General features: G+C 45.5%; 1 protein-coding gene across 1 annotated transcript in view; it reads right to left on the bottom strand.

The window, feature by feature from the left end:
- Positions 1-17,782, bottom strand: part of Alg14 (ALG14 UDP-N-acetylglucosaminyltransferase subunit) — a 76,408-nt gene that overhangs the window by 35,429 nt on the left and 23,197 nt on the right. The window contains exon 3 of the mRNA XM_021196769.2: positions 3,352-3,483. Within this exon, the coding sequence (XP_021052428.1) occupies positions 3,352-3,483 (132 nt within the window). The remainder of the gene's footprint in view (positions 1-3,351; positions 3,484-17,782) is intronic.

Here is a 17,782-nt window from a genome sequence, read left to right as displayed (position 1 = left end):
ATGACATAAAGTAAGAGGGAAAATGGGCCTGGGACCAAGTCTCCCACCACCCACAGGGTGTAGCACCAGAGTATCAGAAGCTTCGAGCCCTGTCGTACAGCACATGCCTAGCGTTCCTAAGGAGCTGGGCTCGATCCCTACTCAGCAATAGCAAACAAAATCCAGGCCGGGGACTCGCTGAGCTCTTCTGCATCCACAACAGACATTACCCATAGCTCCATCATTTCCTTCTGAGTTGCGATGTCGCTATACTCACGTTGGCTGAGTAATGGTGGAGGAGTTAGAAATGGGTGACGCTCAGAAATGGGTGACGCTCGGAAATGGGTGACGTTCTGTTCCACAGTGCACTCGGTGCTACAGTGCGGAAAACAGGAAGACGGAAGCGGATGCTAGAGAGATCTAGCAAAGGGCGTCCCTTACTAAGAGGCTCGCTACACTAACAGCTCCATCAAGGTGCCCACATTCCCAACGGCACCAGATACTGATGGCCACAAGTTCCTTGATTATTAAATAAAAATAAAACTCCATGACCTGTCTGGGAGGAAGACACACCAGGACTCTCTCACACAAATGCTAATAACAACATCGGAGAGAAGATACACTGATGGCTTGTTTGGAGACTCCCCAGAAAGGACATCCCTGTAACAAAAGCCATCCCTGCTGACACTAAGAGGGGAGAAAGGTCAGATTATCAGCTTATCTGAAAGGCTTCTAACCAATAATAGCCACACCCTGTTTATTATAGAACAAATGCCTCCTGGCTTTTACTATGTCCCAGGATTTAACTCATGAACCAGGATCTAGATCATAAAAGGTAACAGAATAATTTTGCTGGACAGTGAGCCCTGGTTTACATAAAACTAGATAATAGTAAAGTGAATATGATCTTTTCGTTTGTTTGAGACAGGATCTCTCTATATATATTCCTAGCTGTCCTAGAACTTAATACGTAGTCCAGTTGGCCTTGAACTCACAGAGATCCTCCTGCCTCTGCTTCCCAAGTGGGATTAAACATGTGCACCACCATGCCCAGCCCAATACTAAAAAAAAAAAAAAATTAGCAATTTCAGTTTATCACTGTTTTTCCCTTTTCAAGACATGATGGGGGGGGGGCAGGAGAAGGTGGCTCAGTGATGAGAGCATCAGCTGCTATTCCAGAAGTCCTGAATTCAATTCTCGGCATCCACAAGGAGGCTTATAACCAGCTGTAACTGTAGTCCCAGGGGACCTGGATGCCCTCTTCTGGTGTGCAAACAAAGCATCCATACACAGAAAATAACTAACTAATTAATTTAAAATATATATATGATTGGACTCCATTAGCAATGTTTAACTTTTCACCAAGATGAGAAATGCCACTTGAAATCTATGCAAGAATGATCTTCTTTCATGAAACTCAATTTAACCTAGTTTTCTGTTTATGGGTATCATGCATGCCTGGTGCTCTCAGAGGCCCTAGATCTGGTGTTACGGATGGTTGAGAGCCATCATGTAGGTGCAGGGAATCAACCCCAGGTCCTCGGGAAAGTGGTTAGTGCTCTAACCACCGTGCCATCTCTCCAGCTCCAAAGAATAGCTTTATACTTAGATGTACGTAATTGGTTATATGAGTATGTGGTTACATGAGTATGTGGTTATATGAGTATGTGGTTACATGAGTATGTTTCTACACTGGGAAAAATTGTCTTCAGTGCCAGAACAAAGCCAGACTCACGCATGTTTCCATTTTTACCCATTAGCCTCTTACAGGCAAGGAATTAAGCCAAGGAAGCAAGCGTCCACATTGCTCCTGACTAAGCCAGCTTAATTAGGATTCCCTGTTATCTAATGCTGCTGCTTTTAGCTTACTGAAAAGCACTGTAGTGAGGCTTATGCATAGTATCAGGTAAGAAATACTTAATACTTCTTAAAATTAAAAGTAAAATAAAATGACCCTTTCCCCCTTCTACTTGTCTCCCGAGTTTAAAAATAAATGAAACATTTCAAGAACAATCTTTTAAGAAAGATATTGCTAAGCAATGTAGTTGTAGACTATGAGTTAAACTTATTTTGACAAAAATTTGAGGGGACTGGGGAGATGGCTCATGGTTAAGGGCACTGGGTTCAATCCCCAGCACCCACACAGTAGCTAACAACCCTCTGTTATTTTGGTCCCAGGGGATCTGATACATCTTCTGGCCTCCTTGTGTACCAGACATGCACATGGTACACAGACATACATGCAGGCAAAACACCCATACATATAAAATAAAAATAAACTTTTTGAAAAAGAAATATGTATAGAATTAATCTGTGGTGGTATAAACCAGAAAGTAACAGTGATTTCTTGGGGGCCTGGGTTGGCTGGAAGAAGCCAGAGAAAACAGTCTGAGATATGGAATGTTGCTATATATTACTAGGGATGTGGTCAAACTTATACTTGTGGTACACTTAAGAGCTGTACATTCTATGGTATGTAAATGCTATTAAAAAAAAAACCTCATAGAGAACCATTCATGTAAAGAATACAGGGTTTTGAACTATCCTCCACTAGGAGAGTTTGAGCTACATTCTAGCTGATGAGGGGCAACTAATAGAGAAATTGCTAAATCACTGGACCTAAACACATTTTGGCTCAATTATTCATAAGAATAATATATCCTTTGCCAGAATTGCTCTATCTGGGAGTCAAATACAGAGTCTCCTTGCAGGCTACAGTACCTAATGGATTCTGCTTACAGGAATGAGCAGAGTTTAAGAGCTGTGCACAGCACTGGGATGCACACCCACAGGTCTGCACTATCTACTGCCCCACATTTGCAACCAATCCTGCAACTTTACCGCAAGGACTGCGAGAGAGTGCAAGACTTTCACAGACACGGAGAATGCAGTGATACAAGAAAAAAGCATTTAGCTTGTGTCTATATTTTCTGTACTCCTTTCCTATGAAAACTTGAATACGTATAAAATTCGGACTGCCACATACCATATTTGGTAAAAAAAAAAAAAAAAAAAAAAAGTCTTAACAAATAGCAAAAAGACTATTGAAAAAGAGCCAACTATTTGCTGGCTGACTTACACAAGCTGGTTGGTTAGGAACCATGGGGAACAGACACAAGTATTAGTTAAAAACACTGTTAGCATTTATTGCTATAAGAGGAAGGACGAGGACAAACTTAGTTCAGACTAAACCTGGAAAAGCAAATCTCTCATCGCTTTCAGAAAAGTGCATATAAACTATAAAGTCTAGCATTCCTCTAAAAAGCCCTGGCTCACTGACAAATGGATGCTGTTGAATAAAGCAATAGATCTTATTATCAGTGGGCAGCTATATGGGAATTACTTTTCGACTTAAGGAACGGGCTTACATACCAAATCTGGCTTTATTCGGAGAACCAGTGGGAAGGAGAACCACATGGAGTACATGGTGGTGAACACGGAGGAGAGCCAGGACTGCCGAACCTCCCGGCTTCTTGGAATTCGGTGAAGGTGGTACTTGGGGCACTGGAAGGAAACAGCAGAGACCCAAATAAATTAATAGATAATACTCAATTTAGACAGCATCTTTCATTTTTAATTTTCATCTTAAATACTTTAAGAGTTGCAAAGCTTATTTCATGTTTCATCTAACTTTACATCATTACATAATGATGAAGAGGTTCCCAAAGGCAATTTAAAAAGCAAAGTCCATTTTGTCAATAAGTTGGAAGAGATCTTCCATAAAATATATCACAGGACAAGTGTAACATGCTGATATATACAAAGAGAGCTGATAAATCAATATATAAAGCAACCCTATATCAAGATAGAGAAGATGGACAGATAACTTCAAATAGAAGAAATACAAACAGTCAACAAACATGAAGAGATAGTTAACACTGATACACAAGGAAAGACAGTAATTCTTCAAGTCCTTGTTGAACAGTAAAAGACACTCAGTGTTGTTGAGGGTATAGAGAATTAGATGAATACATTCCCTGTGTGGATATGTAACTTTCAGGCACTGGATAGTGGTTAACACAAGCCTGGTGATCTAAATCCAATCCCAGAACCCATGTAAAGATGAAAAAGAGAAACAACTCTGCAAAGTTGGCCTCTGACACGTATACACGTATGTGAGCACACATCTCTAAATTAAAAACAGAATGTACGGTGTCAAGCTGTCTTTAAGCGTGTGGGATGAAGCTGCGGCGTTAGATTTCTAATGTACCTCAGTGACAATGCCCGTCAGTGGTGTGTAACCCAGGAGTGTGCACAGCTCTTAAATTCTGCGCTCATTCTTGGACAGCAGAATCCGCACACAGGGAGCGGTAACCAAGAAAGCAAGAAGTAAACCTGGGCACTTGCAATTATTATTAATGCAATTAGTAATTATTAATTGAAAAATAATAGGAGCCAAAATCCTTTCTCTGGACAGAAATAAACAAAAACATGAACAATAGGTGTAGCTTTAATTTTTTTCAAGCCTTATTTAAATAATAATTCTTAAACATTTTAACCTCCCTCACAGCCTGCCACCCATCATCAGAGGCAGTGGGAATGAAAGGGTGTGGGGGAAGTGGACCTGTTCAGAAAGGTTCTTTGAAGCAACTCCCCACTGTATTGTCAGGAAATCTGCAGTTCAGTTCACAGGTTACCAGTGGCAGCTTGACCAACACTTCATGGATGCACCAGCAGTCCAGTTTGGTAGAGTTGGGATAGCAAACACAAATCGGCAGTGGTGGCACTACCTAGCCAGGCCTCAGCCTCAGCACGCGTCAGCAGAAGGGAGCAGGAGAAGTTCTCGCCTCTGCCTCTCTCAGCAAAGTGAAGATCAGTGAGGACGCAGCAAGCATTGCACAGCTAGCTCTGTAAGCAAGCCTAGCTCGGCCCCCAGCCCCACCCCATCACTGTGGAGTCCCTCCAAACACTACATGTCCTCGATGTATCTTGCCTCAGCAGCTGTGTCTGTCTCAGCTGACATCACTCTGCCAAACAGCCAGAATCTGAGGAAGAGGCAAAAAGCCATGGGCATGCCACCGTCAGTTTTTTGGTGCGTTTCTCTCTATGGAGTCGCGACAGATGCAGCTCAACTACGCAGTGTAAGACAGACCAATACATGCGTGTTGTTAGCAAAGGATCCTTCACCACGTGCCCTTTCATGTGCTTGCTTTAGCAGACAGAACATCCTTTCTCCTGTTCTGCTTCAGCTAAACGTTCCTTCACGAGTCTGCCTTAGCCTTTCACCTGTGTCCACTTCAGGAGAACACTTCTTCGCATGTTTGCCCCAGCAAAACACCATCCAACACAACTGACTCTCCAAAGAACCCTTAAATAGGAACTATCATGAGTTAGTTTCCTGCAGAGAAATGAAGATTTATGTTGGGACTGGCAGAGCTGCAGGGAGAGAGGGGTTAGACCCCCCATATATCTTTCCAGAAACCTCATTCCATAGTCCCATAGCTATTTGTTGATCCCAAATGTCTCTGCTACTCCCTGGCTCAAGTCATCTCCATCTTTCACCTTGGCTGCTACTCCTAACATCCTCATAATGGTCTCTTTCCTTCTTTTATCATGATGTAATTTATTCTCTACAGAATCACCAAGATTCATCTTTTGATAACAGAAAGCAGATCATTTCATTCTCCTGCATAAAATCACCCACAGACTTCCCTGCAATTGGGATAAGGTCCAAGCTTCCTGCAGTTGCTCCCAGGCTCCCATATAATCTGGTACCAGTCTGTCGCTAATCCCTCTGTGCTCACTCAGCAAGCCACAGTCTGTATGTGTCACACTTCTTTCTGAAGACTTCCTCTTCTGCTCCATCTCACCCTGTCATCCCTGTCCCCAGACAGTCTCACAGTTAGCCTCATCTTTCAGATAAGGTCCCAACCGAACAGTATCTGCTCAGGGGACAGACAGCACCCCTCCACCAATGTTCTGCTTTTCCGTCTTCACAGCAATTATTGGTACTAACTTAACCTGTTGATTTATGTATTTGATTTTCTGCCTCTCTCACCAGAATACAACTTGAGAGAATTTTATTTTTTCTATGGCTGTAATACTAGGGCCTAGTGTGGTATCTCCCCAAATTTTAAAAAAAGATTTATTTATATATTTTATGTATATAAGTACACTGTAGCTGTATAGATAGATGGTTGTGAGCCATCATGTGGTTGCTGGAAATTGAACTTAGGATTTTTGCTTGCGCTGAGCCAAAGATTTATTGTTATATGTAAGTACACTGTAGCTGTCTTCAGACACACCAGAAGAGGGCCTCAGATCTCATTACAGATGGTTGTGAGCCACCATGTGGTTGCTGGGATTTGAACTCAGGACCTCTGGAAGAGTAGTCAGTGCTCTTAACCACCGAGCCATCTCTCCAGCCCCTATCTCCCAAATTTTAATCTTCGTAAACATTTAGCAGGAACTTTTCCTGGGGAGACCAAGTTTAGTTTGGAGAACTAATGAATTTAACCGAGCTACTTACAGTAGTAGGGGTCTGAGGCTACCTACAGTAGCATCAAGCAACATACCACTGAAGAAAGTGTCTCCCCATCTTCTTCTGTGTTCTCAGGGAAGGGGGAGCTTCATCCTTCTAGTGTGCGTGCCCAGGGAGCCCTTTACTCCCCTCTCAGACCTAATGTTAATAGACACCATCCTGTGCCGGTCTCCTGTGGGTAATCACAACCCCTGAGAGTTCAAGAGAGCAATGGCCATGGTGTGTCCAGAGGACAGTGTTCTACCATGCACACAGGAAACTGTTGTCACCGTTTCTCCATGTTTTAGTCTGTGGTCTTTGCTCAAGATGGTGAGGCGGATGACTCTGGCTCTTCATGACTATCCTAGGCTAGAGACCAACAACTCGAAACTCTTCACTTCACAGTTGAGGAGTCCACCCTTCCTCAGGGTGACAGTGTCAGGACCTGGGCCGGGCTTTCCAGACGCCCTGGTATATGTGGAGTGGTTCTGGTACTGGTGTTTCTTAGATCCCTGTGCCTTGCTGAGGAGATAACTGCCGCCGCCGCCGCCGCCGCCGCCGCCTCCTCCTCCTCCTCCCCCCTCATCTTCTTCTCTTCCTCCCCTTTGTCCTCCTGTTCCTCCTCCTCCTGTTCCTCCTCCTCTTCTTTTTGGCTTTTCGAGACAGGGTTTCTCTGTGTAGCTTGGCTGTCCTGGAACTCACTCTGTAGACCAGGCTGGCCTCCAACTCACAGATCCCCCTAACCTTAGCCCCTCTCCCCATCCCCTAAGTTCTGAGACTAAAGGTGTGTATCACTGCCTCAGGTTCTTTGTTTTTCAACTCACTTTATATTTATATACTGATGGTTGAAAGCCCACAGATCTCTCAATTGCCCCTCCCTCTCCCTCCCCCTCTTCTTCCCCCTCTCTCCCCCACTCCCCTCAGAACTCTGCCCTCCTGTGTCTTTGTCCTGTGTTAGGTCTGCACTATTGGTTGAATTCAACAGTCCCATCTACCACTGTCAGCAGTGACAGGCTCCACCCTCAGACCTCCCAGGCTTTGGGTGGAAATGCAGAATAAGAACACAGGGGATAGGACCTTGAAATCTTCAGATTTTGTTGACTTTCAGGCCCCAGCTACACAGAGAAACCCTGTCTCAAAAAGCCAAAAAGAAGAGGAGGAGGAACAGGAGGAGGAGGAGGGGAAGATGAGGAGGAGGAGAAAGAGAAGGAGGAGATTCTGGTGTTGTTCCAGCCTGGCAGCGGGTGGCTGTGAGGATCTGAGGAAGGAGTCTCTTAGGTATCTCATTTCTCTCTGTACAGTTCACTGTGCACACTCCTGTGATGGCTTGTATACACTTGGCTCAGAGCGTGGCACTATTAGATGGTGTGGCCCTGTGCAGTAGGTGTGGCCTTGTTGGAGTAGGTGTGTCACTGTGAGCATGGGCTTAGGACCCTCACCCTAGCTGCCTGCAAGTCAGTCTTCTGCTAGCAGCCTTCAGATGAACTCTCAGCATCTCCTGCACCATGCCTGCCTGGACGCTGCCATGCTTCTGCCTTGATGATAATGGACTCAACTCTGAACTTATAAGCCAGCCCCAATTAAATGTTGTCCTTCTAAGAGTTGCTTTGGCCATGGTGTCTGTTCACAGCAGTAAAATGCTAACGAAGACAACCCTGAATATGGAAATGCTATGAAATATAATCCGCCCACTTTTATTCCGTCTGGCAAGGAAATGAGGCTTGTTCTCTTTCTCTACCACACAGGACCAAAACGCATACATCAGCAAAACATTGTGTTTGAGCCTCCTAACTGAAGGGCAGGACTCCCCAGAGGGCCGTCCCCCGCCCCCATCTCCCATCCCTGCATGGTTCTCTACCTATCTCAACCAACATATGATCAAATGTGAGTGGTGTGATGGTAGGAGATGCTGAGGTGTAAAATATTCAAGTGGAGAAGTGCATTTTTTTTTTCAGGTTTCTAGTTTGCCTGAAATGATGTGAAACCCGGATGAGTCAAACTCTGATGGTAATGACAACTTTAAACAGTCACAGTATGTTCCAGAATTACATCACTGCCAAAACCCACAGACAGATCTGGCTTCAGATTTGTGAAAACTAAATAGAAGTTTACAGTGATTTAGATGGAAAATAATTCCATCAAAGAATCCAGATGGTACCATAAACCACAAGAGAGCAGACGAAGTGGCTATGAAGTCATTTCTTCTTGTTACCACACACTGAAACATACAACACACTTACTATTAAATGGATGCCGCACTGTGGCAAAACCCTAGAGACAAGATGGACACTGAAGTGACCATATTTCACTCAACTAAGCTTTCACTTTTCTTTCATAATATTTAAAAACAATGTCCTCTTTCTTCCTATATATAGATGTATGTGTATATAAATAGACATGATGGTTGAACGGATCATTTGAAAGTTAAGATAACCACAATTTACCACAAGACAACTTTTATATACTTGTCCTGCAAATGCTTGGTACTTGTTTATCTCATGGGAACTGACGTGTCGAGAAGTGACACGAACGAGCGAGCTGTGGTAGAGTGAGCCTGCTGCCACCCAGCTGCCCCCTGTAGCAAACCAGCCTGTGGAGACGTTCATCTCCCCCTGTGAAGCAAGAGCACAGGTCTCTCCTCGGGGTCTTCAGTGCATTTCCACGACCTCCCGACTCAGGCGTGAGGACTGTTTGGTGTCCATGTGTAGTCCTTGCTATGCAGCCAAGGCCAGCCTTGAACTTGAGGTGATTTTCCTGCCCAGGCATCCCACACACCAGGTTTCTAGACTCCACCACAGCCAATTATCCCACCTGACTTGTTAGGACTCCAGCTTCCCTTGAGAAGCCCCTTCCTGGCCATGGAGAAATTATTTTCAGAAATTATTATTGAATTATGACCCAAAGACTCTAAGCCATTTCCGGTGAACTGTCGTGTTCTTCCTGCAACTTCTTGGCTCCTTCTTTGGACAACATCAGCCTTCCTCTGCATAAGTCATCCTTTCAGCTGGTTTGGTGGCACTAACTCCGTCTCATTTATCCCCAACCAATGCCCCAAATAGGCTTGGAATAGCTTCAGCCTCGCAGATTATATATTCCTAATGTATGTTTGATGGTTTAACCAATCATTTGGAAATCAAAAATGACCATAATTTCCCCATATAAAAAAGTGGCCACTCCTGGCTCCTAAGGTTGGCTAAAGTAGATGAGCGCACACGTAACTCAGTAGAGACCACGAGGCGGGTGTTTGCCAGGGCTTCTGGGAAAGAGGCTTCTCCCTGTCTGCAAGTTGTAAGAGACCTAGCCTTTCCTCAGAGTACAAACTGAAGCCCAGGGCTCGCTCCCTTAACAGCAGGGCTTGAGGCAGCACCGTGAGGAGCCACGTGCAACTGTAGGAGACAGGGCCAAGAGACATCCCTGTCACCATTAATGACATTCCTGGGCAGCTGCACTGAGTTGAGCCAGAGGCAAGACTACATTTTTTTTTTCTGCTTTGTTAAGTTGCCAGATTCCTCTTATTTTCTTTCTTGTATAAACAACAGTTTACGACCCTGGCTTTCAGAACTGTACTTACAATTACGAGCATAGATTCATTTGTTCATCATTCACTAAACAAGTAATGAGCAGTTCCCAGGTGACAAGAACTGAGGGTGGATAAGACACTTAGAGGGAACCCACTACAGTCCTGAAGGGAAAGTCATGGAAACCATCGAAAACCAAAGACGAGTACCACATGAGACATAACTTGTTAGTCACCAAGTAAGAAACAATGAACTACATCTTCATAACTCAGGTCTCCTGCAGGAGATGCATGAGCTGACTCACGATGGATAAAAATTAGATGAAGGGTCCTGAGGCAGAGGGGGCTCTGAGAGAACAGGGAGGACGTGGGGAGCTATATTTTGACACAGAAGAAGCAAGATAGAAAGCAGGACACGTGGCATTAGAGGGATGAAGCTTTCAAAGCCAGGCTTGAGAGCACACCCTGGAATCCAAAGGATGAGACGCTGGCCATTGTTAAAAGGGGACTGTGGTCAGATCTACATTCACGAAACACCACCCTGACAACTAGGAGGGAAAGCAGACACGGGAAGGGCGGAGGAGGGAACACTGGGAGACAGCACACACACCTACCAGGGTAATGATGCTGTCAGATAAGGAGGGATGAGGGGCTCAGAGGTGGGGAGCGAAGCGATGGTATTGTCACACCCTAAGAAGAGAATGCAGGAAGGGACAAGAAGCTCAGGACACACCCTGTACTCACTGTGGTCTACTTGTTTGCTTGTTGTAGTACTATGGAAGCTTCACACATGCTGGGCAAGGACCACACCAGCCAGTTTTATCCTGTGTGTGTGTGTGTGTGTATGTGTGTGTGTGTACATGTGCACACCCTGAAGCCAGAGCAGGATGGGGCCTTCACCCATCACGTCACTTTATTGCCTTAAGACAGTCTTTCACCGAACCACACACCGACAGTTTTGGCTAGGCTGGCTGGCCAGTAAGCTTTCAGGATCTCCCTGCCTCTGCCTGCCCTCCCTCAGTGCTGACGTTACAGGCGTGTAGAGTTGCACTTTTCACACAGGCGCTGGGGACTCAAGCTTGGGTCCTATGCTTGCAGAGCAGGAACCTCCGCCCACTAGGATATCTCCCCCACCTCTTGGGAGACAGGATCTCACAGGCAGCTCGGGTTGGCCTTGAACTTGCTCTTTCCCACCTCAGCTTCCTACATAGCTGGGATTATAGGCCCTTGCCACGAGGGCCGGCTGCAGACAGGTTTTGAGCATAATTCTGTGAAGCAGTGAAATTCTCCAATTACAAACTATAAGTGTGTGTGTGTGTGTGTGTGTGTGTGTATGACTGTTAAAATGGCCCAGAGAGTACAATGGGCTGCAAAATGTTTCAGAAGGTGACGAGGCTGTTTATCAAGCTCAGTCCCCTGACCCACACTCTGAAGGGGAACCATTCCTGTAAGTTATCCCCTGACCTCCACACATGTGCACATCTACACGTCTATACACCCACAAAACCCAATCAATAAACACACACACGGTTAGGTTGGAATGGGGTAGTATGAGGCTCTCTTTCTGGAACAAGGGCACTGGGCTGACCCAGCAGGTGGGTGTATAGAGCAACTGGTGATGAAGGAGGCCAAGACTCAGAACTCAGATTCTGCCATACCCTGGAGCAGCAGCTGAGGATCCCTGGTGGCTAGCTGAGGATTCCTGATTATCTAGGCCTCCGAGTTTCACTAAAGAAGACAGAGGCCTAGAGAGGTTGATCTGCCCGAGCAGACAGCACTGGCTACCAGCAGTACCCGGTCTGCAGTGAGCTGCTCTCCTCCCTCCCTCATGCAGTCAGCTGCCATCAGGTAAGCACTGACCAGGCACCTGCAGGATCCCTGAACACCCTTTGTACCTATGAGTCCTGTTCACTTCCCTGCCGACCTAGGCAGTCCCCAGTCCATCCTGCCTAGAACTGGAAGTGAATAACCATGCGGCCATGCTACTTAGAGAAATGATAATCACGCAATCCCTGTGTGTCTGTGACTATCGGGCTTCAGATGCATTTCCCGGGCCTAATAGCTATGGAAAGAGCACCCAAGGAAGAGGTCAAAGGAAGGAGACAGGGAATCCCCAGTGATCTACATATTGATTCACAGCAACAGAAGGATACCGTAAGTCTGGGTGTGGTGCTATATAACATTTGGCAATAAGTACATATTTTCTTACTCAGATAGTTTGCCCATTTCATCTTATTCTATTCTCAGTTGAGGCATTTGACTTGTTTCTGCGTAGAGGTATTTTTACTTTTATGTAGACCTGAATGTAGTTAATGTTGTATTTTTATAAAAAGACCAGGATATGTTTTATAGAGCGTGGTATGGTGAGGTGAGAGAGGTGCCTCACTGGGCCCTCTGAGGCATCCCTTCCCCCTGTGGTACCAGCAATATGATGGGTATAGAGTAGAACAGAGTTTACTTAGGGCATGGGAAGGGGAGTTAAGAAGGGAAGAGAGAGAGAGAGAAAGAGAGAGAGAGAGAGAGAGAGAGAGAGAGAGAGAGAGAGAGAAGAAGAAGAAGAAGAAGAAGAAGAAGAAGAAGAAGAAGAAGAAGGAGGAGGAGGAGAGACCAGCTAGGAACATGTGGGAAAAGTGGGGAGGGGGAAGGAGAGAAAAGGAAAGGGGTCAGGGAGAGAAGAGGCAGAGAGGCAGAAGGGGCAGAGAGAGCGAGGAGGGGCCAATGCCTGGCTGTTGCTGGGTAACTGTTGGGTAGAGTATAGAAGGAATGCTAACAGTTAATGTTCATTAGAATGACATACATACATTAGTTACATTATAAGAATAGAGCGCAGCCAGGCAGTGGTGGTACATGCCTTTAATCCCAGCACTTAGGAGGCAGAGGCAGGCAGATTTCTGAGTTCGAGGCCTGATCTACAAAGTGAGTTCCAGGACAGCCAAGGCTACACAGAAAAACCGTCTCGAAAACCAAAAAAAAAAAAAAAAAAAAAAAAGAAGAAGAGAGGAAGCCCCGGTGATCTGTGAAGGCAGCGCCACCTTGTGGAGGGGGGTTGTATGTGGAAGCTTACCGAGTCTGTTTTAGAGGAGCTATTTTATGGATCTTGCAACCACTAGACTTCCAGAGTTATATCCAAAGCAAACAATTTAAAGAAGAAGAATCAAGAGTACAGTACCCAAACTTCTGTGTTTCCAAACATGCACGCGTGCGCACTTCTGTGTTATCGCTTGTGTTCCTCTAGTAAATAAATACTCCATGTGAGTAAGTAGTTTCTTCCGTTGGCGCGCCTCTGCTCTGAACACTATTTGGATCTGTACGGACTCCCTTCCTGTTTGGTTTTTCTGGAAGCTTTTGCTATCTTCTCTTTGTCATGCATTTTGAGACCTTAGATGACTTACCTTGTTGTGGCTACAGTTGGACTGGACCTCGTCCAGCCCGTTTGACGTTGAAGGCCATGTCCTCCTCGGTCTGGGAACTTCTCCTAGGCTGTCTGTCTGTTTGGGCCTTGTCTCCTCTGCCTTGCCTTTTCTGGGCTATCCTTAGACACAGTTTGACTGTCTAATGTGCTTACTCTCGGTTTGTCAATTTTTCTTATAGTTTATAGCAGAATCTTCAGTGTGACTGTCCAGTGCTTTGTAGATTTAGTTTTCATCCTTGCAATAAAAAATTTTATAACAACAACAAAAAAAAAACCCAACCTAAGAGTGTTTTTGAGTTCTCAAAAACTTAGATCTTATTCCTGGGGACATGGTAACCTCTCATTTCTTTGAAAATAACTGTTTTCTTTTAAGCTTCCCCAACCCCTCCCCTTTTCTCAAAATTCCTTTTGCTGATTGCTGGTTTGGGTTTTTCTTATCTAGTATCTGACAGTCAGTAGCTATAGGCTCAAACCACTGATTTCCAAGCAAGAGACGGAGAGCCCTCTTCCTTAGACCACGGAACAGTAACCGGAGCCATGCGGGGCTGTTCATGGCTGGTGGGTGTGCATGGGATGGGAAGGCTTCATTGCATCTGGTGGAAAAGGCCAGGGTTGCTGGTAAGCATCCCATAATACGCAGCACATTCTCCCATAGATCTGAAGTTATGAAGCCCCCAAGTCAACAGCCAGGGTAGCAGAGCACCTAGCTCATGTTAATGAACGATGTGGGAGCATATGAAGGTAACAAAGTGTAAAAAACGAATGGTACCCACATGTTAGACCTTGTAGTTTTGTTCTGTGGGCAAACTACTTTCTTCAAAATTAATCTTTAATTCCTTGTCTGGAAGATATAAATGGGATATTCTGGGAACTGATGCAGAGAATAGACCTAAATAGTAATGAGCATTAGGGGCCAGGGAAGGCATTTGTTCTGCTGAAGCCCCTGTTTCCTAGGTACCATCTCACCCTGGCCTCAGTTGTCATGGTAACATGATGGCTAACACCTTCACAGCTCAGGGTTGTGGCTCTGGTCTTCTACCTGTCAAGAGCGGAGGGTCTCTATGAAGGCTTCACCCATGCTGTGTGGCAGTCCCGGCTTCAGAGACAGCTGATGGCGACTTTGTCTTTATTTACTAGCATTGCTCAGTGGTGCTCTTATAAACCTGTAGGGGTGGGGGGTTGTGGGGGATGTGGTGGTGCTAGTGTGTGTGTGTGTGTGTGTGTGTGTGTGTGTGTGTGTGTGTGTGTGTAGATCAGAAGACAACGTGGGGTGTCATCCTCAAATGGCTCTCACTGAACCTGAAGCTCACCAATTTGACTAGGCTGGCCAGCCAGTGAGCTCCAAGAAGCAGCTCACCTCTGCACACCCAGCACAGGTTACAGGCGCATGCAGCGCTGTCCAGTATTTTATGTGGATGCTGAGGACCCAAACTCAGGTCCTTCTGCCACCCCGCAGCCAGTTACTGGCAGAGCCATCCCTCAAGCCCATTACCAGTCCAGTCTTCAGCTTCCACTCTTCAGCTTCCACTCTTCAGCTTCCTTTCCAGATGCACTGAGCAAGAGAGGCACCTGCTTCCCTTATATTGTGTACAAAATTCTGAAAACAAAACTGCTCAATTAGCAGCTACTTTATAGTTTTCGAGAAACGTTATAGGGATAGAGTGATGGTTAAGAGTGCTGTGCGCCTGTGTGACACACTGGCTGTGATTTCACATTATCTGTAACCCAACGGCATTGGAGGTGGGGGTAGATGGACAGGACTGCTGGAGCTTGAAAGCTGTTAGTCTGGTGCATTCGCACACTTGCACACAACACCCCCCCTCGTATGCATATCCCCCAAACACATGCAAGAAATATTTTATTGTGGAAAATCAAAGTTTCAAGCTACTTACTACCTTAGACAGAGAAGAACAACTGAAGTAAACTGAAATAAATACAACAGAACTGCAGCAAGGGGTTTGAGTGGAAAGAGTCATTTTTCTGTCATGCTGGGGACCAAATGCAAACAGTTGTGCATCCTACAGACACATCCTAACCCTGAACTACGCATGCTCCCAGCCCCGTGGAGATCATCTGGAATATAAACTTCTTGCAGGTAGAAAGTTGACTCCCGAACTATGTGATGTTTTCTAATTCAAAAAAGGACAATCTAAAAAAGAAGAAATGACAATAATATCTAACAGAGATGTATAATTTTTACCTCCCAAAAAAGGGAGTAGAGAAGACTCTCCTGTTCAACCCTGACCAGATCAGTCTGTAGCACCGATCATTTCTGTCCATCCTGAAAGTTACCACAGGGTCACCAGCTCAATGTTCTGTAGTGTGCTGCCACCTGGTGGCTAGATGGAGGAATGGCATCAAACACAGCCATCTTGTCTGCAGAGGAGAGTACAATAGAAATTCTTCATCAACCCACTGGAGGGCCCTCCCAAGAACTTTCTTCAAGTCTTTAAGGGAGGAAAGTGTGTTGAATGGAAGAGAACAAGGGATTAAAGAAGTGAAGGGCAGCCAGTGGGGTAAGAAGGAGTGAGCAAGCAAATGTGTAGGGCTTAGGAAAGCTTTGCCTGAGTATAAGAAGCACTCACAGAACACCAACTCTCCCAGCCACGGTGGAGGCGGCTGGATAAGTCTGGGTGATACAAGACCCTACAGAGGCACTAAGACAGACTTCCCAGAGTGTGGTGGCAAAGCAACAGTACTACACACACACACACACACACACACACACACACACACACACACACACACAGAGGCATATATACATTCATCTCCCTCCCCTCCTGCCACTTTTAAGACTTATTTTGTTTTCTGTGTATCAACGTTTTGCCTTCATCTGTGAATGTGAGCCATGTTCATGACTGGTGTCAATCTCATGGGGATCATAAGAGGGGGTCCCATCCTCTGGAACTGGGAGTTACAGATGGTTGTTAAGACACCATGTGGATGTTGGAAACTAGCTGGGTCTTCTGTAAGAGCAGCAGCAAGTACTCTTAGCCACGGAGCCGTCAGCTGACCAGGCCAATGGTAATATTCTTATAATTGCCCAGATTAAGCTCCTAAGTCACGCTTTTTCTCCTCGAATTTTATCAGATCTTCCTGGAAAGTCGGTTAACGCTACTTTCATCAAAGTAATAAAGGTACCGGAGAGAAGCCTCGGTGGTTAAGAGAACCCATTACTCTTGCAGAGAACTTGGGCTCAATGCCCAACACCTACATGATAGTTCACAGACATTGGTAACTCCAGTTCCAGCGGATCCTGTGACCTCTTCTGACCACCACGGGCACCAGGCATGCACATGGTACATGCACAGATATGCAGGTTGTAACTTTCAGGTACAGTAAATCTTCTAGGCAGATGGTGGCGCACACCTTTGATCCCAGCACTCTAGAAAATTGCTCATTTCATCCAGATTTTTCAATTTTGTTCAGTATAAGCAAGTGTAGTAGGATCTGATGATTTTTTTGAATTTCCAGGTAGGGACTTTTAATACAAGGAAATANCATGTGCACACCAGTGAGATCTTACCAGCACATATTAAATATGATACAAATAAAGGTACAGGCACTCAGGAGACTGAGGCAGGTGGATCTGTGAGTTTGAGCCCAGCGTGGCCGACAGAGTGAGTTCGTTCCAGGATAGCCAAGGCTACACACAACAACAACAACAACAATAACAACAACAAAAAGAGTCCAACTGTTTGTTCTCGTTATACCCTGACTAGTGCAAGCCAGCTGGGAGGCTGCAGGAGTCCCCAGCTCCCTGGCGTTGCTTGCACTTTGCAATAAAGGGAGAAGCTGTAACTCGGGCATCAGACCTTACCACACAACTGAGCATGTTCGTCCAGTGACCAAGTTCCTCAGTGAGAGAGGAGACGCATTTAATGTCATGTGCTGCTCTGTCTGCCTTCCACCGCCCTCTGTCCTTCCACTCTGGATTCTGCCACTGGACCATTAACAGGAGCATTGCCCCCCTCCGTGGCTTTGTGATGTATGTGCCTTGTGCTTAAACAGCCCTCTCCTCGGTGCTGTCTTCTCCAGGCCCAGTGAGCAGCTGCATCCATTCCACTGTTCCTGCCGTGTAACCTCCACAGCGCTGCTCACCTTCTGCGAGCTTACAGTGACTCTAGCCATGGTGTCTCGTATGATTGTCTTCTCGCTGCAGCTGAGTGGGGTCCATGACAGCAGGAGTGGTCTTGGGTTGATTCCGTTAACAGATAAATCTGAACTAAGCCATAACCATGCCTGTCGAGTGGGGCAAATACTTACAGCTGAATCAAGTGTTCTAAAACCCAAGAGTTTTGCCACTCACACTCAGGAGGCAGAGGCAGGTGGATCAGCCATAGTTACATAATAAAGAGACCCTGTTAAAAACAAACAAAAAATCAAAACAATTTTGATTGTTTTTTTTTTTTTT

Source organism: Mus pahari, chromosome 4 (genome assembly GCF_900095145.1).
Source record: "Mus pahari chromosome 4, PAHARI_EIJ_v1.1, whole genome shotgun sequence".
In the NCBI taxonomy this organism is placed as follows: domain Eukaryota; kingdom Metazoa; phylum Chordata; class Mammalia; order Rodentia; family Muridae; genus Mus; species Mus pahari.
This window is presented reverse-complemented; position numbering and strand designations above follow the sequence as displayed.